Source organism: Nelumbo nucifera, chromosome 3, assembly GCF_055504915.1.
Source record: "Nelumbo nucifera cultivar China Antique chromosome 3, China Antique-T2T, whole genome shotgun sequence".
Classification (NCBI taxonomy): Eukaryota; Viridiplantae; Streptophyta; class Magnoliopsida; order Proteales; family Nelumbonaceae; genus Nelumbo; species Nelumbo nucifera.
Window position 1 is genome coordinate 78,946,777 of NC_142651.1, and position 21,750 is coordinate 78,968,526.

Below are 21,750 nucleotides of genomic sequence, written 5' to 3' on the forward strand. Positions count from 1 at the left end.
GAAAATAACAGTACCTGTGGAAGTCGGCGCATGGCCTAGCGTAGTAAGGTTCAACCCTGACTTCTTAGTGGTCGCAACCCCCTCCCTGTACAATGCCATAATAGGGCGGCCAATCACCCATGCCCTACGGGCGGTGGTTTCCACTTATTATTTGGCAATGAAGTTCCCTACAGACTTTGAAGTGCGGGTAGCGCAGGGCGACCAGCTTGAGTCTTGCATGTGCTATGTTGCTGCCCTCAAGGGAAGACCAAGGTGGTCGACAATCTCGAACTTGAGTGACCTACGGAGCAAGGAGAAGAACGAGCTGCACCCACGGAAGAAATAGTTGCTATCCCAGCTTCAGCGGAAGACCCAGCTCGGACACTTCAGACCGGAGTTTCAGTCAAGGAGCCCCTGTGATCCGAACTAGTAAGTTTCCTACTTCAAAATTTAGATGTTTTTGCATGGTCCGCGGCAGAGATGCCCGGCATAGACCCTAATCTCATAACTCAAAAACTCAATACTGATCCTGTAGTTAGGTCCGTTATACAGAAGAAACGCAACCTAGCCTCAGAGCGATGGAAAGCAGTCGACGAGGAGGTCGGGAAGCTCCTTGCAGCTAACTTCATAAGAGAAGTCCATTACCCGAGCTGGGTAGCCAACCCGTTCTGGTAAAGAAGGCTAACGGCAACTAGCGCATGTGCGTCGACTACACTGACCTGAACAGAGCCTGCCCGAAAGACTGCTTCCCCCTCCCTAGAATTGACCGCCTAGAGGACGTGACCTCGGGGCACGAGTTTTTGAGTTTCTTAGACGCCTATTCGGGCTATAACCAGATCAGGATGGACCCGGCAAACGAAGAAAAAACTGCCTTCATAATAGAGTTTGGTCTGTATTGTTACAAGGTTATGCCCTTCGGATTGAAAAATGCTGAGGCAACCTTCCAAAGGCTTGTAAATAAACTATTTGAGCCATTAATTGGCAGAAAAATAGAGTGTTATGTAGACGACATGGTCATCAAAACCCAATTCTCACATGAATTAATATTAGACTTACATTCTGTCTTTCAAATTCTGCGACAATTTAACATGAAGTTAAATCCAAACAAGTGTATCTTCGGTGTTACCTCGGGTAAATTCCTAGGGTCCATCGTCAACCGGCGCAGCATTGAGGCCAACCCGAATAAAATTAAGGTCATCTTAGATATGAGACCACCCTAGAAATTGAAGGAGGTTCAGAGGTTGAACGGCCGCATACCGCCCTGAGCCGCTTCATGTCCAAGTCGGCAGACCGCTGCCTGCCTTTGTTTAAGGCAATTAAAAGCAAAGGGTTTGAGTGGACCCAAGACTGCCAGCTCGCGTTTGACGAGCTCAAGAAATACCTCACTAGTGTACCAATCTTTACCCAGCCTGAAGAGGGCGATGTTTTAGAGTTGTACCTCTCGGCAAGTGACGAAGTGGTTAGCTCGGTACTGATAAAGGAGGTAGACCGGGTCCAACGACCCATCTACTATGTTAGTAAAGTATTGCAGGGAGCAGAAATGAGATACCCAGAGATAGAGAAGCTAGCCTGCGCACTGGTCATCGCAGCTCGAAAGCTCAACCCGTACTTCCAAGCTCATACTATTATCGTCCTCACCAACAAACCTCTGAGGCAAGTCTTACTTAAGCCCAAGGTCTCTGGTCGACTGACGAAGTGGGCCGTTGAGCTCAGCGAGTACGACCTCCAATACAAGCCGCGAAGTGCTATTAAGGCCCAAGCCTTAGCAGATTTCATTGCGGAGTGCACTTTTAGCTCCGAAGTCCCCAGACCGGTTGATCCCGAGGCCCCCAGTTCGGGCAAGCCCTGAGCTCTCAGGCCAGTTGAGTCTGAGCCCCGTGAGGTAGTAGCTAGTGTGGCATCTCTCCTAGTTAGGCCAAGCGCGAACTGGGATGAGGAGCCCTGGATCCTTCACGTAGATGGCCCCTCGAACCAGCAGGGCAGCGGAGCCGGAATAGTTCTGCACGGCCCAAGTGGCACAAAACTGGAGTATGCACTACGCTTCTAGTTTGTAGCATCCAACAATGAAGCGGAGTATGAAGCGTTGATAGCCGGGCTAGCTTTAGCCAGAGAAGTAAAAGCCAAGCATATCGTCATCTGCAGCGATTCCCAGCTTGTAGTCAACCAAGTCACATGAGATTACGAAGCTCGCGAACCAACCATGATTGCCTACTTAGCCAAAGTAAGAGAGGCTCTGCTCAACTTCCAATCACACTCCATCAGGCAAATCCCGAGGTCGGAGAACGCTGAGGCCGACGCTCTGTCCCGGTTAGCCAGCACCAGCGACATCACCATGAGGACTGTGTACATAGAGGACCTACCTCGGCCTAGCATTCTCTAGGGGGCAGAGGAGGTCACTCTCGTCGTTCAAGCGGAGTCGAGCTGGATTGACCCGCTCGCGAGCTTCTTGCTACATGGTACCCTCCCCACGGACCGCAATGCCACCAGAAGGGTACAAACAGAGCTATCCTTCGCGGACTAAAAGCACGCCTAGATCGAGCTAAAGGACTGTGGGCAAACGAACTACCTAGCGTTTTATGGGCCTACCAAACTATAGAAAAGACCGCCACGGGAGAAACTCCCTTCAACCTCACCTATGGCACCGAAGCAGTCATCCCAGTCGAGATTGAGATTCCCTCGTTATGACTGGAAACATACGACGACAAGGCAAATGAAGACGAGCTATGTACCAACCTCGACCTGCTCGACGAAGTAAGGGACCTCGCATATATCAGAACCACAGCTTACCAGCAAAGAGTAGCCCGGTACAATAATGCTAGGGTCAAGAAGCGGAACTTCTGCGTCAGTGACCTGGTCCTTCGGAAAGTTATGGTACCCGAACCTGGCGTTGGCAAGCTCGAACCGAATTGGGAAGGGCCTTACCGAGTGAAACGAGTTCTCGGGGAAGGAACATACGAGCTCGAGACCCTTGAAGGAAAACAAGTACCTCGGGGATGGAATATTGTCAACTTAAGACAATATTACCTGTAACGACTGAGTAGACTACGAGTCACTCTCAAAGCCAGAGGGCCAAAATGCCGAGCTAATATGATCTCGGCGCAATAAGACCCAGTTGCCTCTATGGCACGGGCGAGCTATTGGGTGACCATGAGTCACTCTCAAAGCCTAAGGGCCAAAATGCCGGGCTAACACGATCTTGGCACAATAAACATGTAGCTCGGGCATGCGTGGCACCATAGGGATGCCTTAAAACGTCAAAAGACGGCTCAGAACAACAATTGCCGAAGGGTCCTACTCCGAGTAAGTAGCTTTAAGTTACTTGAAACAATGAGAACATTGTGGCAAAGAGGAAAATTCATCACTGCTTCAAACCCAGAGCGGTTTGAAGTTACTTGAAACAATGAGAACATCTGGACCAACCACCGGCAGAGCTTAAACCCAGAGCGGTACGAACTCGAGCCATATTCTACCTGGAGGTCATGATATTCCTGGGAATCTTTGAAGTCCTAGACCGCCTTCTCTCGCTCGGCCTCCACCATGTTGTCAAAATTCCGAGATCGATCCAACAGAGTGGATTCCAAATCCCAAACCTATTTGCGAAGGAGCTCCCTCTCCGCGTGCTCTCTTCAAAAAGCCTGGAAATTTGCGCCTCCTGGTCTCGGACGAGCAGCTCTTGGGACTTACTCCCCTTATGAGCGTCGCAGGAATGGACATGCGTCTGGAGGGCCATAGCGTGTATGGCGGTGTTTATTTACCTACAAGAGACAAGAGTCAAAAGACAGCAAAAAAGGAAAGGAGGACAAAGGAAGATAGAAGGACCACTTACCACCATACAGTGAGAAGGAGCGAGTGCGGCAAGATCCCCAGGCTCCATCGCTCCCCACTTAGCGACCTCCTCGTTGCAGATTGCTCTCCGGCTCCTCCTGCGAGCCACGCCGAAGTCGTTTATGCCCTCCCAGTTCCCCACTGGGAGCCACGGATAGGGAAATGACCGAGAGGGACCCGGGGGGACTACCTCTTGCTGCGGGAGCTCGCCCTCCTCGAGGATGACCCTGCCGGCTCCCCCTTCAGGTGGAAGTGGCAGAGAGGAGAAGCCCGGCTCTGCAGACCCAATTTCAGTGCCCCCGAAGGGGGGAGTCTGGTCGGGGCGCGACCTCTTTACTTTGCTCCTCTGGTTACTTGACAGAAGGCGGTGCGAATCAACACCTGACATGATGGTTGCCAAGAAGAAACCATAAAGTATCAGTTCGGTAAGAACGAAGTACATGTATATACACAACATTGTGACAAGGTACTACGCGACCTAAAGAGGCAACCTACCCGGGCTCAGGCCGGCTTGCACGAGCTTCTCCTCGGTCAAGTAATCCGAACAGAGGAAGACAACTGATGCCTAGGACAGCATCGTTTTTTGAGTGTCGGGGTCCAGCTCGACCCCAGAGTCATGGATGGTGCCCATCCAAGTAGGGAAGGGCCACCCCTCAGGGTTGCGGACCAAAAAATAATCCCGCTTCCAGGTGGGAATTTTATTCGAAAGCTTGTATAAGAGTTTATAGCCACGGCGAGAAGTAGTAGAGACGCCTCTCCGGTGGAGCCCCGGGAGTGGAATTATTTATACAAAGGATAGCAAAAAAAATGTCGAGGTTCAAGGGAAGACAGTATTCACAACACAAGGATATAGTCCCAACCATGTTCCGAATGGCGTTGGGATGAAGCTGATCGATGGTGACATTAAAGTGGTTTAGCACCTCCACTATCAAGGGGGTGCAGGGGGAGACGTAGGCCAGCCTCGAGCTACTCTTGGTAGATGACTATCTCATTGGGACCATGCTCCCATGGAAAGTTACTGGTGGGAAGATAGTAGGTGAGGTCCCTGGGAAGGTGGAAATAGCTAATTAGAGACCTAAGTCTCCCCTCTATCATGGAGGAAGGGCCGAAAGTATCAGGCTCCCTTCCCCGGGAAGTGGAGGCTCCATCACCGGAGGTCTCCCGAGCCCCCGAGGCCTGTTCCCAAGCTCCCCCTGAGCTCGAGGGAGCATCATTATCCTGGTCACCGCCCCGTTGACGAGTGTAGTACGGGTACCCAAACATGACTGATAGTAATCGAGACTCACCGAAAGGGATGGGACGAAGTGAACTGAGGAACTCGAGTAGATTTGACAAATGCGCGACCTCAGAATCCGAAGATAGCAAGATGGCGTGAGGGAAAATGAGACCCAGAGGGCCCTTCTATTTATAGCCTCCACGCCTTCGATTCAACGGCCCAGATTAAGGCAGATCCGACGGTTCGCGGGTGTACTAACCGCACACCTTCTGAAAACTGAAAAGCGATTGGCTGCACGTCTCCCATGATTGAGGTGATGATGGCTGCACAACATCCAGAGTTAAGAGCCACTACAGCACGTTTTCGGAATTCGAAAAGTCAGAAAATCTCCTGATTCCCGCGAACGCATTTAATGTGAGTAGTCAATCAATTTTGAATTTCAGTCAAATCAGTCCATCATACTTCGTGAACTCCTTGCGCTAAGGCCACGCTCTTAGCCCAAGAAGTGGGGGGAAATTGATGGAGGATCATTTGGCCCGACCTACGAAACAATGACACATGGACCTGACTCAGCGCGAGCAACCGCTCAGCATCATAGCCTGGTAATGGCTAAGTAACGAGCCTATAAAGCAGCTCGCTGAAGAAGGAGCTCGCTACAACACGAGCTCTGGGTTCCCCGAGCTACCCCGAAGGGAAAATTCTGAGGCTACCTTAGCTCGTGAGCTAGGGAAACCAGCTCGCTCAAGCCCCTAAGCAGATTAGTTAATAGAAGGGTAACCCTGAAGTATTCCTAAGCTCGCTACAAAATAGCTCGCAAGTGAGCAGCGCGTGCGTTTCTTAGGAAGCTTCTATCTGACAGACCGTACCGATCAGACTACGCCACGTCCCTTGACTGACGGTGCAGTCCCTGTCCTTTCAACAGTCTGCACCCACGTCTCTCAGCAAACAAAGGCGTGCCTGCCCTTTGGAGACGTGTCACCCATCCGAGCAAGGGGTACGTCGCAACGGCCACCTACGCAGCCCTAGCAGGTAACGGCTGTGGCAGGAGCCCAGTGGCGGTTACGCCCGATCTGACAAGAACGCCCCTATAAAAGCCCTTGAGGCAGAAGGGAAATGGATCTTCAGACTTTTGAACACTTTCACACTCTCATACTCTAACTGAATACATCTTTGCTCGCAAGCTAATCTCTTGAGCACAGTGATAAAGCGCAACCTACACTCTTAGCTTTCGCACTCTTCTTTTCTCTTCCCCCTGCGTTCTGACTTAAGCATCGGAGTATTCCCACCGGGTAAACCCCCGGGAATCCTTCTTTTCCATCTTCTCAGATGCCGCCCGTTGCCAACAAGGAGCAAGTCCGCAGCCAGCTAGGAGTGCCCAAATTGTGTCGCATCAAAAAATACTTTAAAATTTTCAATTTAACTTCGAGCAGAGATTTGTTTTTTTTTTTTCTTTTGGTAAACAAAAGGAGAAAAAAAATTGAACAAGAAACAAAAGAACTAACAACAAAGGCAATATCATTGAGCGTAATAACTTCTACTATTGTAAGGAGTAAAGGTGTTGCCTGCCAAAAAATTGAAGCCTATTGGAAACCAAACAATAGTGATATAACATAATAACAATGGCACTTATATTTTCAATGTATAAACCTATGATAAGCAGATTGGCATTATTGGAGTTTTTTTTGGTAAACATACATCATATATTTTTTAACCCACTCATATATTCAGTTTGGTGGACAAAGGGTTTCTATAAATGTGAGAAACCAAGAATGAAGATGAGGCGTTAGAATTTTAAAGGCTTGAACATGTAGTCTGATTAACAACTTGCCTTTCATACACCATCTTGAAGAGTTACAAACCGATTGTCATCGTAACCAGCTGTAAATGAAGAAAAAGTTGGAGAAAAATTAAAGATCTTCAATGATGAATATTAGCAACTGCAGTAGAAACTAACTAGGCATAATAGTTCAGCTAAAGACAATAACTAATTATATTAAAATAAAGAAGTAGAACAGGGGTACATGCGAAGCTGTACAACTCAAAGGAGCAGGAAGGCATGCAGAAATTAGCTAGCAGAGAACTATCACAATATATTACATTCAAAAGAGCACCAAATTTAGCTAACCCATATAATAGAGTTTTGAATTCACAAGTTCTAGCTTCAATCAAGAAAAGAGCCAGCCTCCAAGGACCACTATCCTTCACTCCCAACCATTATAGTGTTTGCTTAATCACCTTTCATGGTTAAAACATAGATACCCAGGTTCTTAGAAAAAAGGATTTGTTCATAATCATTTGGATTTTAACCACATGGCTCAATAAATATTATAAGCTTTTGTTATGTTGTACTTTAGAGGTCTAAAAGATGATAGCTCCCATTGTTCTATTGGATGCAAGGAGTTTAAGGGTGAAAATATAACTGCTCTAGACCAGTGTCTTTCACTTAAGAGGAAACCTAAAGAAAAAAGCAATCTAAGAATATTCAGTACCAATATTTTGCAGCATAGAAGATAATTGGTTATGCCCTCAAAATTCTACCAAAATGAGATTGGCTATTATAGAACAATATGATTTCCTTCCAACTGTTTTCTCTTGGTGAACAATGATGGATTAGATAATTTTAGATGATGCATGTTGATATAGCGCGATCTGGTCACTCCTAGCTGGCAGGGGCCTCGCTCCTATCTGGCAATAGAGAGCACCTGAGAAGGAGAAGAAGACGAAGGATTCCCAGGGAGTTAGCCCGGCGGGAACACTCCGATGCTTAAGTTAGAACTCGATGGAGAGCTTAGAGAGTTGTAAAGGAAAATGAGCTAAGAGTGGAGATGTGCACTTACTCAAAAGAAATCTCTTGCCCCTTGGGAGTCGAGGCCTTTATGTACTGGTGCTCTGTCAAATCGGGTGTAACCGCTTCTGATTCTCTGCTACAGCCGTTATTCACCAGGCTAATTCGACTGGTGCAGGTAACCGTCGTAGAGTACAATCCTGTCAATTGAGAGACGTTATGCAGAGCTGGCGTGCACGACGCCGCCTGACGTGAGACGTGGGTGCAGTCCTCTGGACTGGCAGGTGCTGCGCCACCAAACAAGAAACATGGGAGCAGTCTGACAGGCACGGTCTTGTCGGATAAGAAGTTTCCCGAAGACTCCGAGTTACTCAATAGCGAGCTCCTTTGTAGCGAGCTCCTTCGTAGCGAGCTGCCTTGCAGCAAGTCGTTCTGTAGCGAGCTGTAGCAAGTTGTCTTGTGGCGAGCTGTTCAGGCTAGGTTTCAGCGGGCTCATTATGCTGAGTTGTAGCCAACCTGTCATGCTAAGCTGTCGCTTACGTCGAGTCATGTCCACATGTCACCTGGTTAGGAGGTCGGGTCAAATCACCCCCCATCAATTGCCCCCCACTCCTCGGGCTAAGGGTCTTGCTCTACTGCGGGGAGTTCACGAAATGACGAGTGGATTTGACCCGCAATTCAAATTACTCTGACCGACCACGCATGGTTTTAAGGTTTTTCGGATGCCAAAAAACGCGCCAAACTGCCTTCAGTTTCGGAAGACATGTGGCCGTCTTTATTGTGAGCCATTGGATTCGCTTCAATCGGAGTCGTTGGCTTTCGGGCACAATGGCTATAAATAGGAGGGCCCCAGGCCTCATTTTTTTATGCCAACTTACCTTGCTTTCGGTTTTGAGGTCGCGCCTTCACCTTGTTTGCTCGAGCTCTCCCCGTTCGCGTCACTTTCTCAGTTCATTTTTTCTGGTGAGTCCCCTATCTTGTCCAATAATTTATGGGTACCTGTGAGACAAGAACCAGGGTGAGGTCCCCTTGAGCTCGGGGGGAGCTTGGGGTTTCCCCGAAGGGCGGTTTTTGGAGGCTCGGGAAGCCTCCGATAACTTGGCTTCCACTTCCCGGGGTCGGGAATGGGATAGCTTCAGCCCTTCCTCCATGTCTATGGAGAGACTTCAGGCCCTAGTCTTTCATTACAACCTCCCCAGGGATCTTATTTACAGCCTCCCATCTGGCAACTATCCCTGGGAACACGATCACGACGAGATCGTGATTTTTAAAGAGCAGCTCGTGGCTGGTCTCCGACTCCCTCTACACCCTCTGATAGTGGAGGTTCTTTCCCACTTCAATGTCACCATAGACCAACTGCACCCAAACTCTGTTCGGAACTTGGTGGGGACTATTTCCCTGTTCTTTGAGTATTGTCTTCCTCTTTCCCTCGACACCTTTGCTTCTATACTGTCGATCAAGAATGCCTCCCCCGGAGCCCCTTCAGAAAGGTGCTCTTATTACTTTTCCCCCCGTCCGGGCTTTAAGCTCCTCCACGAGTTGCCTAACAGGATCCCAGCCTGGAAGCGGGGTTATTTTGTAGTTCGCAACCCCGAGGGGTGGCCCTTTCCGACCCACTGGAGGGCCGCCATTCAGGACCCGGGCGTTGACTTGGACCCGAAGGTTCAGGAAACATTGCAGTCCTGGGCGGGGGTCGGCTTTCTCTGTTCAGATTACTTGGCTAAGGACAAGCTCGTGCAAGTCGGCCTGAGCCCCGGTAGGTTACCTTTAGGTCGTCTTCTCTTTTTTTTTTTTTTGCGAGCTGGACTAATGCCTTGTGATTCATGCAGCCAACATGTCTGGTGTGGATGCACGTCGCCTGTTGTCGAGCAACCAGAAGCGTAGGGCGAAGAGGTCGTGCCCCGACCAAGCGTCCACTTCTGGGGCCGCCGAGTTCGAGGCTGTGGACCCAGCCTTTGTTCTGCCGCCAGAGGTCCCACCTGTGCCGTTCGAGGGAGTAGCCGCAGGAGGCAACGAAGAAGAAGAGGTCCCACCACAGGAGCAATACCCTCCGGCCGCGCAGTCCGGCCCCACTGTCTTCTCACGGTTTCCTACCGAGGGGAGGGATGAAAGCATCACCAAATTCCTCATGGCCTCGCGGAGGAGCTGGCAGGCAGTCAGTCATGAGGAGATCGCGGACTGGGCCGGGATGCACCCTAGGCAGCTCTCCAAGCTGGCCTCGATTCACTGCATGGTGGTAAGTGCCTGCTTCTTCCCTTTTACTCCCCCCTTTCCTTTTTTTTTTCTTACCTCAGCTTTCTATTGGTAGCTGAACTCTGCCATCCACGCCATGGCCTGTCAGACTGCTATTCACTCCCAGAACGCCACCAAATAGAGGTTGAAAGTGCAGAGTCTCCAACGCGAGATCGACCAGGCCCGGGGTGAGCTCCTCTAGGCTCAGAAGGAAAGCGAAGCCCAGGAGCTGCTCGTTAAGGACCAAGAAGAGCGGATCTCCTAATTGTCTGAGGAGAGCACCCGTTACAGGGAGGAGTCTTCGAGGGTGAAGGCGGAGAGGGAGCTTCTTCGTCAGCAGGTCCAGAGCTTGGAGTCCACGCTCCACGAGCGGACCCGAAACTTCGACGCCGCGGTGGAGGAAGAGCGGGCTAAGGTAGTGGAGGACTTTAAAGAGTCCCAGCAGTTCCATGACCTCCAGGTTGAGTACGGCTCGAACTCCTACCGCTCGGGGTTCAAGCTTTGCCGATGGTTGGTACGGAAGAAGTTCTCTGGCCTTAACCTTGAAGGCGTGACAATGAAGGACCTGGCCCCAGAGACGGCAGACACTGCAGAGGAGGAGGAGCCCGACTCCCTGGAGGAGAGCGACGAGGACGTAGAGGTGGTGGGACCTTGAGGCTGGTTGCTCTTTTTTCTTCTTCAAAATGAATCTTGGAAGTGGTTGTTCCCGGGCGGCTAAGCCCGGTTCTCTTTTTTCTTTTTGCCTTGATGTACTCTCCTAGGTTGTTAGGCCCGGTTTTTTTTATAAGAACTAGTACTGAAATGTTCCTCTCTTTTTTTGCTAAGTGTTGTGTGATTTACTCTTTTGCCGAAGTGACTATTTCACTCGAACTATTAGAGCTAAGTACCTGAAGTGGGGTTTCTCGACTATCGTCACCCCGAGCTGTCTCCCCGTACTTAGTAGGGGTGATTTTATGATGTACACCGAGGTGAGCAACATAGTAAGGCATATGCCCGACCTGTCTACACCTGGGTTACTGAAGTTGAAGTCGGTTGTCCCTAACGGGTTCAACTTGTATACCGGGGTGGGCTATGCATCACAGGATTCACACCCGAGCTGCCTGTGCCTTTGGTACTAATACTTAGCCAATGTCGATGAAGCGGTTAGGTCTTATACGGTGTCAAGGTCTTCGTTAGCTCGGCGTTTTAGCCCTTAGGCTAGGGGAGTGGCTTATAGTCCACTCTCCTAGAGTTCGCCCATGCCGAAGAGGCGACTAGGTCTTATAGTGCCGAGATCTTTTGTTAGCTCAGCGTATTGGCCCTTAGGCTCTAGGAGCGACTACGGTCCACCCCTTCTGGAGTTCGCCCATGCCGAAGAGGCAACTGGGTCTTATAGTGCTGAGGTCTTTGTTAGCTCGGCATTTTGGCCCTTAGCCTCTAAAAGCGACTACGGTCCACCCCCTTCTAGAGTTTGCCCATGCCGAAGAGGCGACTGGGTCTTATAGTGCTGAGGTCTTTGTTAGCTTGGCATTTTGGCCCTTAGGCTCTGAGAGTGACTACGGTCCACCCCCTTCTGGAGTTCACCCATGCCGAAGAGGCGACTGGGTCTTATAGTGCCGAGGTCTTTGTTAGCTCGGCGTATTGGCCCTTAGGCTCTAGGAGCAACTTGTAGTCCACTCATCTCGATGATTACAGGTAATATTGCCTTAAGTTGACAATATTCCATGCCCAGGTACTTGTTCTCTTCTAGGGTTTCGAGCTCATACATTCCTTCCCCGAGCACCCGCTTTACTAGGGTCCATCCCAATTTGGCCCGAGCTTACCATCACCGGGCTCAAGCACCATAACTTTACGAAGAACCAGGTCTCCGACACGGAGGTTCCGCTTCTTGACCCTGGCGTTATAGTACCGAGCTACTCTCTGCGGGTAGGTCACGGTCCTAATGTATGTGAGGTCTCGTACCTCGTCAAGTAGGTCGAGGTTGGTGTGTAGCTCGTCTTCGTTTGTTTTGTTGTCATACACTTCTAGACGTAGTGTGGGAACCTCGATCTTGGTTGGGATGATTGCTTTAGTGGTCCGATAAGCCCATAGTACACTGGGTAGCTCGTCTACGCATAGTCCCTTAGCTCGGTCGAGGCGTGCCTTCAGTCCGCGGAGAATGGCTCTGTTCGTGACCTCCGCTTGGCCATTTGCTTGAGGGTGCGCCACCGAAGTGAAGTTTTGTTGAATTCCCATATCTTTGCACCAGTTCTGGAATTTAATATCCTCGAACTACTTACCGTTGTCAGAAATCAGTACTCGGGGTAGTCCGAAATGGCACACTATATTCTTCCAGAAAAATTTTTGCACATTCCGCGCTGTGATCGTTGTGAGAGGTTCAGCTTCTACCCACTTAGTAAAATAATCAACTGCCACCACTAAGAACCTCCTCTGCCCTGTCGCTGGCGGAAATGGTCCGAGTATTATCGATCCCCCACTGTGTGAAAGGCTACGGGCTGGTGAGATACTTCAGGTCGGTGGCAGGCTAGTGGTGGATGTTGGCATGCTTCTGGCACTTGTCACATCTTCTGACGAGCTCGATCGCATCTGCCTTCATCGTTGGCCAGTAGTATCCCTGTCGTAGCACTTTCTGGGCGAGAGCCCTGCCCCCAAGTGTCCACCGCACAGGCCCTCATGAGTGTCGCGGAGCATGAGCTTGGCTTCGGAAGGTCGCAAGCAGTGCAGATAGGGGAGCGTGTAAGATCTTCGGTACAGCCGTTCGTCTATCATGATGTATTTGGCCGCCTGGCACTCTACCCTTCTAGCGGCATTACGATCCGCAGGAAGGGTCCTGTGCAGCAGGAAGCTCGCGAGCGGGTCGATCCAGCTCGACTCTGCTTGCTCGACAGGACCGACCTCCCCTGCCCCCCCGAGAATGCTAGGCCGAGGCAAGTTCTCTATGTACACAGTTCTCATGGTATTATCACTGGTGCTGGCTAACCGGGATAGGGTGTCAGCCTCAGCGTTCTTAGATCTCGGGATTTGCTTGACGAAGTGAGACTGGAAGTTGAGCAGAGTCTCTCTTACTTTGGCTAAGTAAGTGATCATGGTTGGCTCGCGAGCTTCATATTCACCTGTAACTTGGTTGACCACGAGCTGAGAATCACTACAGATGACGATGTGTTTGGCTTTCACTTCATTTGCTAGAGCCAGCCTGGCTATTAACACCTCGTACTCCACTTCATTGTTGGACGTCGCGAACTCAAAGCGTAACGCATACTCCAGTTTCACCCCGCTTGGCCCATTCAGAACGATTCCAGTTCTGCTGCCCTACTGGTTGGACGAGCCATCCACGTGAAGGATCCAGATCTCCTCATCCCAGCTCAGGTCCGATCTAACTAGGAGAGAAGCCGCACTAGTTTCTACCTCACGATGCTTGAGCTCAACCGGCCTGGGAACCTCGGGCTCATCCGACTTGGGGGCCTCGGGCTCGAATGGCCTAGGGACTTCGGTGCTGAAAGTGTATTCCGCGACGAAGTCAGCTAAGGCTTGGGCCTTGATAGCAGTTCGCGGCTTGTACTGGAGGTCGTATTCGCTGAGCTCGATGGCCCACTTTGTCAACCTACCAGAGACCTCGGGCTTGAGCAAGACTTGCCTCAGAGGCTTGTTGGTGAGGATGACGACAGTATGAGCTTGGAAGTACGGACGGAGCTTTCGAGCTGCAATGACTAGCGCATACGCCAACTTTTGGATCTCTGGATACCTCGTCTTTTCACCCTGCAACACTTTGCTAACATAGTAGATAGGTCATTGGACCCGATCTACTTCTCTTATCAGTACCAAACTGACTACCTCGTCACTCGCGGAGAGGTATAGCTCCAAAATATCTCCGATCCATTCAAAGCCTTTGCTTTTAATTGCCTTAAAGAAAGGTAGGCAGTGATCTGCCGATTTGGACATGAAGCGGCTCTGGGCGGCTATACGGCCATTCAACTTCTGAACCTCCTTCAATTTTCGGGGTGGTCTCATATCTAGGATAGCCTTAATTTTATCTGGGTTGGCCTCAATGCCACGCTGGTTGACGATGTACCCTAGGAATTTACCCGAGGTGACACCGAAGGCACACTTGTTTAGGTTTAGTTTCATGTTAAACTTACTTAAAATTTCAAAAACAGAGTGCAAATATTTTATTAAATCATTTGAAAACTGAGTTTTGACGACCATGTCGTCTACATAGCATTCTATTTTCTTGCCGATCAACGGCTCAAACAATTTATTTACAAGTCTTTGGAAGGTAGCCCCGACATTTTTCAGCCTAAAGGGCATGACCTTGTAACAGTACAGGCCTAGCTCGATTATAAAAGTTGTTTTTTCTTCGTCGACAGGGTCCATTCTTATCTGGTTATAGCCCGAGTAGGCATCCAAGAAACTCAGCAACTCATGCCCTGAGGTCTCGTCCACCAGGCGGTCAATCTTGGGGAGTGGGAAGCAATCCTTCGGACAAGCTTGGTTCAGGTCGGTATAATTGACGCACATGCGCCATTTACCGTTGGCCTTCTTTACCAGGACTGGGTTGGCTGCCCAACCCGGGTAATGGACCTCTCTGATAAAGTCGGCTACGAGGAGCTTCCCGACCTCCTCGTCAACTGCTCTCCAGCACTCCGGGGCTAAGTTGTGTTTCTTCTATCTAACGGGCCTAACTACAGGATCAGTATTTAGCCTATGAGTTATGATGCTAGGGTCTATGTCGGGCATCTCTGCCGTGGACCACGCAAAAGCATCTAAATTTTCAAGTAAAAAACTCACCAGTTGAGATCGCAGAGGCTCCTTGACTGAAGCGCCGATCTGGATTGTTCGAACTGGGTCCTCCGCCGAAGTGGACACGGAAATAGTCTCTTCCGTAGGTGCAACTCGCTCTTTGCATTGCTTCGTAGGTCGCTCCAGCTCGAGGTCGTCGGCCACCTTGGCTTTCCCTTTGAGGGCGGCGACGTAGCACTTGCGAGACTCGAGCTGATTGCCTCGCGCTACCCCAACTCCGAAGTCCGTGGGGAACTTCATCGCCAAATAATAGGTGGAGACCACTATACGAAGAGCATGGGTGATGGGCCGACCTATTATGGCATTGTACGAGGAGGGAGTTGCGACCACCAAGAAGTCGTGGTTGAGCCTTACTATGCTAGGCCAAGTGCCGACCTCCACAGGTACTATGATTCTCCTCAGGGGCCTGACCTCCTCTCCGCTGAAGCCTACCAAGGGAGTACTTGCGGGCTTGAGATCGCTTTCTTGGACATGAAGCTTGTCGAATGCTGCCTTGAAAAGAATATCTGTCGAACTGCCAGAGTCGACAAGGACGCGCTTGACTCCAAAGTCATTAATCCTTATCTTTACGATGAACGCGTCATCGTGGAGGTAGTGGACCCCGTGCGCGTCATCCTCGGTGAAGAAGACCAGGTCTTCTGTCCTAGGCCGCTTCGGGGGGTTCTGCTCTTCCCTTCTGACCTTACGGGCTGATGTCCGAGCTGCAGCTGAGGTGCAGCCCGCGACGATCAATCTTCCGACGATCACATGAATAGTCCCCCGAACTGGTCTCTCTTCAGGGGGTTGCCTCTACGGCTACTCTGCTTGCTTGCTACTGGACTCGAGCGCATCTCTACCTCGCTCCCCCTGCCGACCTGCTTTATTATTACTTTTTTGTACAAAATTACTTAAGTATCCGCGATGGATGAGCTCTTCTATCTCGTCGAGGAGGTTCTTACAAATTTCGGTACTGTGACCGTGATCTTTCTGAAAACTACAATACAAATTCTTATTCCTTACATTGGGGTCCCCTTTCAGCCAGGCTGGCCACTTCACATACGGGGCGTCTTTGATTGCCATGAGGATCTCGGACCGCTTTGCGTTCAGGGGTGTGTAGTCAGTTCTTTCTGTTGGAGGGGCTCGGAAAGGCTGACCTAGTCTTGCCCCCCGAGCTAGGTCTTTCTTCTTGTTGTTGTCCCCGTGGGTCGAGGACTCAATTTCTCTTTTCCTCTTTTCAGGCACATTTTCATTCTTCTGGTTAATCTCCTCCTCTGTCCCTATGAACTGGTCCGCGAGCTTGAGGAACTCGGTCACAGTCTTAGGCTGGTTGACAACTACATGCCACTTGAACTCCTTGTGCATTATGCCTCTCTTGGCTGCTATGAGTCGCACTGCGGGGTCCAAGTGGGGTATCTATACGCAAGCGTCATTGAACCGCTTGATGTAGCTGCGGATAAGCTCCACTTTCCTCTGGACTATGCCGAGGAGGCTTTCTTGGGTTCTCGGGCACCGCTTGTTGGTGACGAAATGGGAGGTAAAGACTTGCACGAACTGCGTCCAGCTTCTTATTGACAAGGGCGCGAGGTTCCTGTACCATGTGTGGGCTACTCCTTTGAAGGTGGTAGAGAAGGCCATGCACATGCAAGACTCACTGGCCCTTACCAAGTGCATCTGCGACTGGAAGGCGTCGGCGTGATCATTTGGATCGAACGATCCATCATACTTGTCCAAGGGATGAAGCTTGAAGTCCTTTGGCATAGGGACACGGCTAGAAGTTCTGAAGACAGGGGGGACAGCACTGAGAGGAGCGGAGTGGCTTTCACTTCATCCGAGCTCACCTCTTCCTTACCCTTGAGCTCGGGCAGGTTGTGAGTGGCAGTTTGGCGAGCTCGGTGGCGTCTCCACTTCTTCGTTGGCTCAGCATTAGTACTGCTTGCTTCTGTGTTGCCAAGCTCGATGGGCCTAGGAAGGGGCTCGGATTGCTACTGATGGCTGTGAACTGAAGGGCCTTGTCTACAGTCCGCAGCCAGGACCTCGAACTGGTTCTCGGCGAGCAGAAGCTCGAACTGTGAAGGTCGAGGCGACGCGGGTCTGATTGGCTGAGAGGCCCCCGACCTGACTACAGCCTGCGAGGTGGGGGGAGTAACTTGTCTTTCCCTCCTGCCATGGGATGAGACCTAGCTTCCGAGAGGGTTCTGAGTTTGAGAGGTCTCTCCTCGGTGGGGGAGACGCTCGCTGCGACAGCGGGGCTGGGCCTACTGCGTAGCGGGGTGTCGAGGTGGAACTTGCTGTTGATGCTGAGGCAACGGTGGAAACTGCTGCTGGTACTGTTGTTTGTAGACGTGGTGGAGCATTTGCTGCTGGTACAGCTAAAACTGGTGGACCTGCTGCAATTGAGCTTGCATAGCTCGCACGCAGTGTACCAAGTTTTCTAGCTGGTTCAGTCCAACTACCGGGAGAACTAATGGTTTTGCAAAGGTCGCCTCTACCGGTGAAGGAAGTGGAGCATTTACTGGCGCCATGAACTGAGGCGCACTCAGGGTAGGGACTCCGTCCGCAAAGAGGGGTACAATGAACTGGCCAATGCAGACGGTAGGGAGCTGAGGTCGTTCCCCGGAGGTGTTTTGGTCGGCACTTCGTCCAGTGTTGCTGGAGGAAGCCATTGAAGTCTTACTGAAGTTGCTTGGTGAGAGGCTTTTTGAAGCGAATTCCCACAAACGACTCCAAATGATGTAGCATGATCTGGTCACTCCTAGCTGGCAGGGGCCTCGCTCCTAATTGGCAACGAACAGCACCTGAGAAGGAGAAGAAGACAAAGGATTCCCGGGGAGCTCGCCCGGCGGGAACACTCCGATGCTTAAGTTAGAACTCAGTGGAGAGCTTAGAGAGTAGTAAAGGAATGTGAGCTAGGAGTGGAGATGCGCACTTACTCAAAAGAAATCTCCTACCCCTTGGGAATCGGGGCCTTTATGTACTGGTGCTCTGTCAAATCAGGTGTAACCGCCTCTGATTCTCTACTACAGCCGTTATTCGCCAGGCTGATTCAATTGGTGCAGGTAACTGTCGCAGAGTACGATCCTATCAGTTGAGAGATGTTATGCAAAGCTAGCATGCACGACGCCGCTTGATGTGAGATGTGGGCGCAGTCCTCTGGACTGGCAGGTGCTGTGCCGCCAGACAAGAGACGTGGGAGCAGCCTGACAGGCACGATCTTGTCGGATAAGAAGTTTCCTGAAGACTCCGGGTTACTCAATAGCGAGCTCCTTTTTAGAGAGCTCCTTCGTAGCAAGCTCCAATAGCGAGCTGTTCAGGCTAGGTTTCAGCGGGCTCATTACTCCGAGTTGTAGCCAAGCTGTCATGCTGAGTTGTCGCTTACGTCGAGTCATGTCCACGTGTCACCTGATTAGGAGGTCGGGTCAAATCACCCCCATCACATGTCATTGTTGTCTTTCGTTTGCTAATAGGGGAGAGATTGAGTATGTGTGTGTTTCTTGCTCTTGGGGTCTATTGTGTTGTTTTTGTTTTCTTGCAATAAATTTATTATCTTACATCATCTAATAAATACCATTAGACAAAGTAATTATGGCCCTATATCCTCTACCCAAAATTTTTAACTAAAAAAATACCATTGAAAAACTAAACATCATCAATGGACCATTAACTACCACATTGCAAAAAAATAAAAAGTGTAAGTTTATTAATTTCCTACTATCTATTGATGCTTACAACATGAAAATAAAAATAATCAAAATGATTTCAAGTCACATTTACAAGTAGAAGGCACGTATAATTGTGTGTGGTATCAATAGTAAGAAGAAAAGATATATGTAGATTTTTTAGTAAGTGTGGTATCTGTTTTATAAAGTACTTAACAAATTATCCACTAGGCTTAGAAACCCCTATTCCAAATCAGACTTTGGGACCCATTCCCTAGCAAAAGCATCAATTTTTCCTTAGATTTCAGCATACAATTTTCATAATTAATAGTTACCTTATCATTAGAAATATATAAGTCTTTCATTAAAAAAATACCCTTACCTTAGACGAAATCCAAATCAATTTCCATGATGCTGCCCTTAAGTATCACCATTCCCTACCAACATGATCAAGAGAAAAAAACACTTAGAAGAACTAAAACTAGCTTATCAATGGATGCTAAGCTTTAACTTTCAATGATTCAAGAATGCAAGACTTGCATATATAGGCAAAACTTTTGCTCAATGGAAAACCAAGTGTAGTAGATATTTAAACACAAGTAGGATTTTTAGAATAATAATTTGGGCCATGCAAAATTTTAGGATTGATTTGAGCACATCTGTTATCTATGATCTTTTTCTTTTCTTTTCCTTTAAAGAAAATAAATAGCCTATCTCACTATTATTTGCATTCCTTTTCTTCAATAATGTATAAAAAAATAATACAATAAAAAAAAATAAAATTAGTAAATTATAGCTTTTCAAAAGAGAAAAAAAAAATCTAACCATCTAATTAGTTGTAGTTATAAATGTCAAAGTAAAAATAACTAAATTTTACATTACCAAAAATGAAAGCCAATCAATGGTTTTTCCAACAGATGTATCAATTATTTTAAGACGCCCATATGGTCTTATAAAGACTCTCTGTGCAATATTGGTATCTCAATATATACCTCCCAAAATTCCTCCCCTGATTCTACATCACCCACTTTTTTATGGATCTTTGCTAACAATAGTTCCTTTGGCCACAATTACTTGTTTTCTTAAACTTATTAAGAAAACTTTTGTTACATCTTATTATAAAATCTTATTGTTAGTAGAACAATACCCGAAAAGTTATATTTGAAATAAAACATCAAATCAATTTTTGTGAAATACCTTGGGCCTATGATTATAAGTAGTCTTCCCTTTTCAAATAAATGAAAGTATGCAAATAATAAATATTATCAATTAACATATAATAATTATATAATCATAATGGTAGTTATTTTATGTGTGTATTCCATACCTCCAAGAATTCTTTTTGTGTGCATTGTTGTTAAAACTACGTGAGATAAATGGATGATGAATTGAAGGCACCTATCAATTAATGTTATCAATGATGTTATATAACTTATAACTAAATAAATTTAGAAAATATCTTCTACAATCAATGTACCTAATTTCCCCTTTCTTTACAAAGAAGAATTCTAGGGTAAAGGCTAAGTAGCAAATTGAGAAGGTTTATAAGAGAAAAGGTAGAAGGGTTATGCTAATAAAATAAAGAGGGAAAAGAGGATATTGTATATGTGTGTATTTCAATGTAGGTTATATTCTCAATTTATTGGGTCATTCTGTTTCTATCTTAAATATTTCTAGCTGGGGCATTCAAAAAGTTATATTGGGTTTGTAAAATAACTATTTTTATAACTTAGCATGCATGTATACATTGCATGATGCTTCTTTTTCCCTACCATTTCTGTTTCTTGAGATATTTCCTTTCCTAAATTTCATTTGCTTCTATTTTATTACTTCCAGTTGAGAAGACCATTTGAATATCTAATAAGTAGTCATGTAAGTGATTAAATTCCTTAACTGTGGTGTTTCAATTATTTGTCTTCAACAAGAGATCATCCTCTCTCATTATCATTGTATAATCATCAAATTGAATTTTTTTTTTCTCTCGTTCTTGTTAGACAGTGTATGCCCTTAGCTCCAATCAGATAAATATACAGATACATTTGTTGTAAATGAACAAAAGTACAGTATTACTTCATGTTGATATTGGTATGTTTTTATGAAATTATCCCCTTAAACTAGACACTTATGAGACTCGTGTTAGTTTAAAATGTTTTCAACCATTGGATAGACTTGGGGAGTTTATTCGGCCAAGGTTGACATTAATGTTCTACCAAAGAAGTTGGGCAAAGTGAATGATCAGGACTGCACTCTCTCTGATAGAAACCTAAGCCGCTAGTAGTATATATATATATATATATATATATATATATATATATATATATATATATATATATATATATATATATTTTTAAGAAAAGTGTTTGCAAAAGGTTTTAATTCCTGTGATCCATCCGAGCAGAGAGTGTAACACTGCACCTTGCAATCAGAGGAGAGGTCATTCCCTATCGGGCAGTGTTTGATCATTGTGGGTTGAGAGGTTAAGTGTAAGAGACCATTAAGGGTTGATTACATGATGGGTTATATCTTACTTAAGTCCATTATCCTTGGGTCTTCATAGGATGGCTAGATTCAATGATCATTTAACTATAAATGTTGGGCCCATTTTGAGCCCATAGTGATGTGCTTAGGGGTTCACTGCATTTGGCAATGAATTCAGCCAGGCCTTTTCGCAGAGGTTAGGCCGAACCCTTGTGGGCTTATGTGAGATCATTGTAGGGTCCCACACCATACAAATCAAACCTAAATAAGCCAGCAACACTTTTGGGTCGTGATCCACTTAGCTAATGGGCCTAAAGCCCATGATTAATATGATTAATCGAGATGTCACATGACTGCTTAAGCTATCATGTGACATGGGTGAATCTGGGTTTGCATATGGGTATGGAGCACCCATTCTCTTAAGAGGATAATACCTATATCTTGATAGAGTCTAGATCCAAATAAAGATTTGATAAACCTCCTAATTCAATTAGGAGAGGTGCTCCTTAAAGGATAAAAGAAGAAAAGATCAAACAGCTCTAGATAACTCTGCATTTCAGCTCTCTCTCTTCTCCTCTTGCCGCCCAAGAAACCCTAGTTCGATCTCACCTTTTGGGACTGATCTTGATCAGTTCTCTCTCTATTTTTTTGCAAGAAAAATACAAAGAGAAATCGTGCTCACCTCCCTAGTTCGATCCAAGCTTTTGGATTGTAGTTTTGCTAAAAACTGCGTTGTTAAACCAGCTTCAACTTCAAGCTGCACCATCTTCAGTGGAAGCTGGTTTTGGGATTTGATTTGGGTGTGAATTATCACCTTGGGAGCT

General features: G+C 47.6%; 1 protein-coding gene across 2 annotated transcripts; it reads left to right on the top strand.

Moving 5' to 3' along the window:
• Positions 1-3,356: 3,356 nt before the first annotated feature.
• Positions 3,357-20,714, top strand: LOC148801391 (uncharacterized). 2 transcript variants are annotated; one of them, XM_088899670.1, is made up of 3 exons: positions 3,357-9,561; positions 9,635-10,041; positions 10,114-20,714. In XM_088899670.1, exons 1-3 carry the CDS (start codon positions 8,955-8,957, stop codon positions 10,177-10,179), a joined length of 1,080 nt encoding a protein of 359 aa, XP_088755796.1. In that variant the 5' UTR covers positions 3,357-8,954; the 3' UTR covers positions 10,180-20,714. The 2 variants fall into 2 exon arrangements, with proteins under 2 accessions (XP_088755796.1, XP_088755795.1); XM_088899669.1 differs by having other exon boundaries at positions 9,635-20,714.
• The last annotated feature ends 1,036 nt before the right edge of the window (positions 20,715-21,750 follow it).

Bases quoted from the DNA above. Each gene is read 5' to 3' on its own strand.
- LOC148801391 (XM_088899669.1), top strand. From the start codon at position 8,955: ATGTCTATGGAGAGACTTCAGGCCCTAGTCTTTCATTACAACCTCCCC. The intron at 9,562-9,634 runs GTAGGTTACCTT...TGATTCATGCAG, and splicing joins GCAAGTCGGCCTGAGCCCCG to CCAACATGTCTGGTGTGGAT.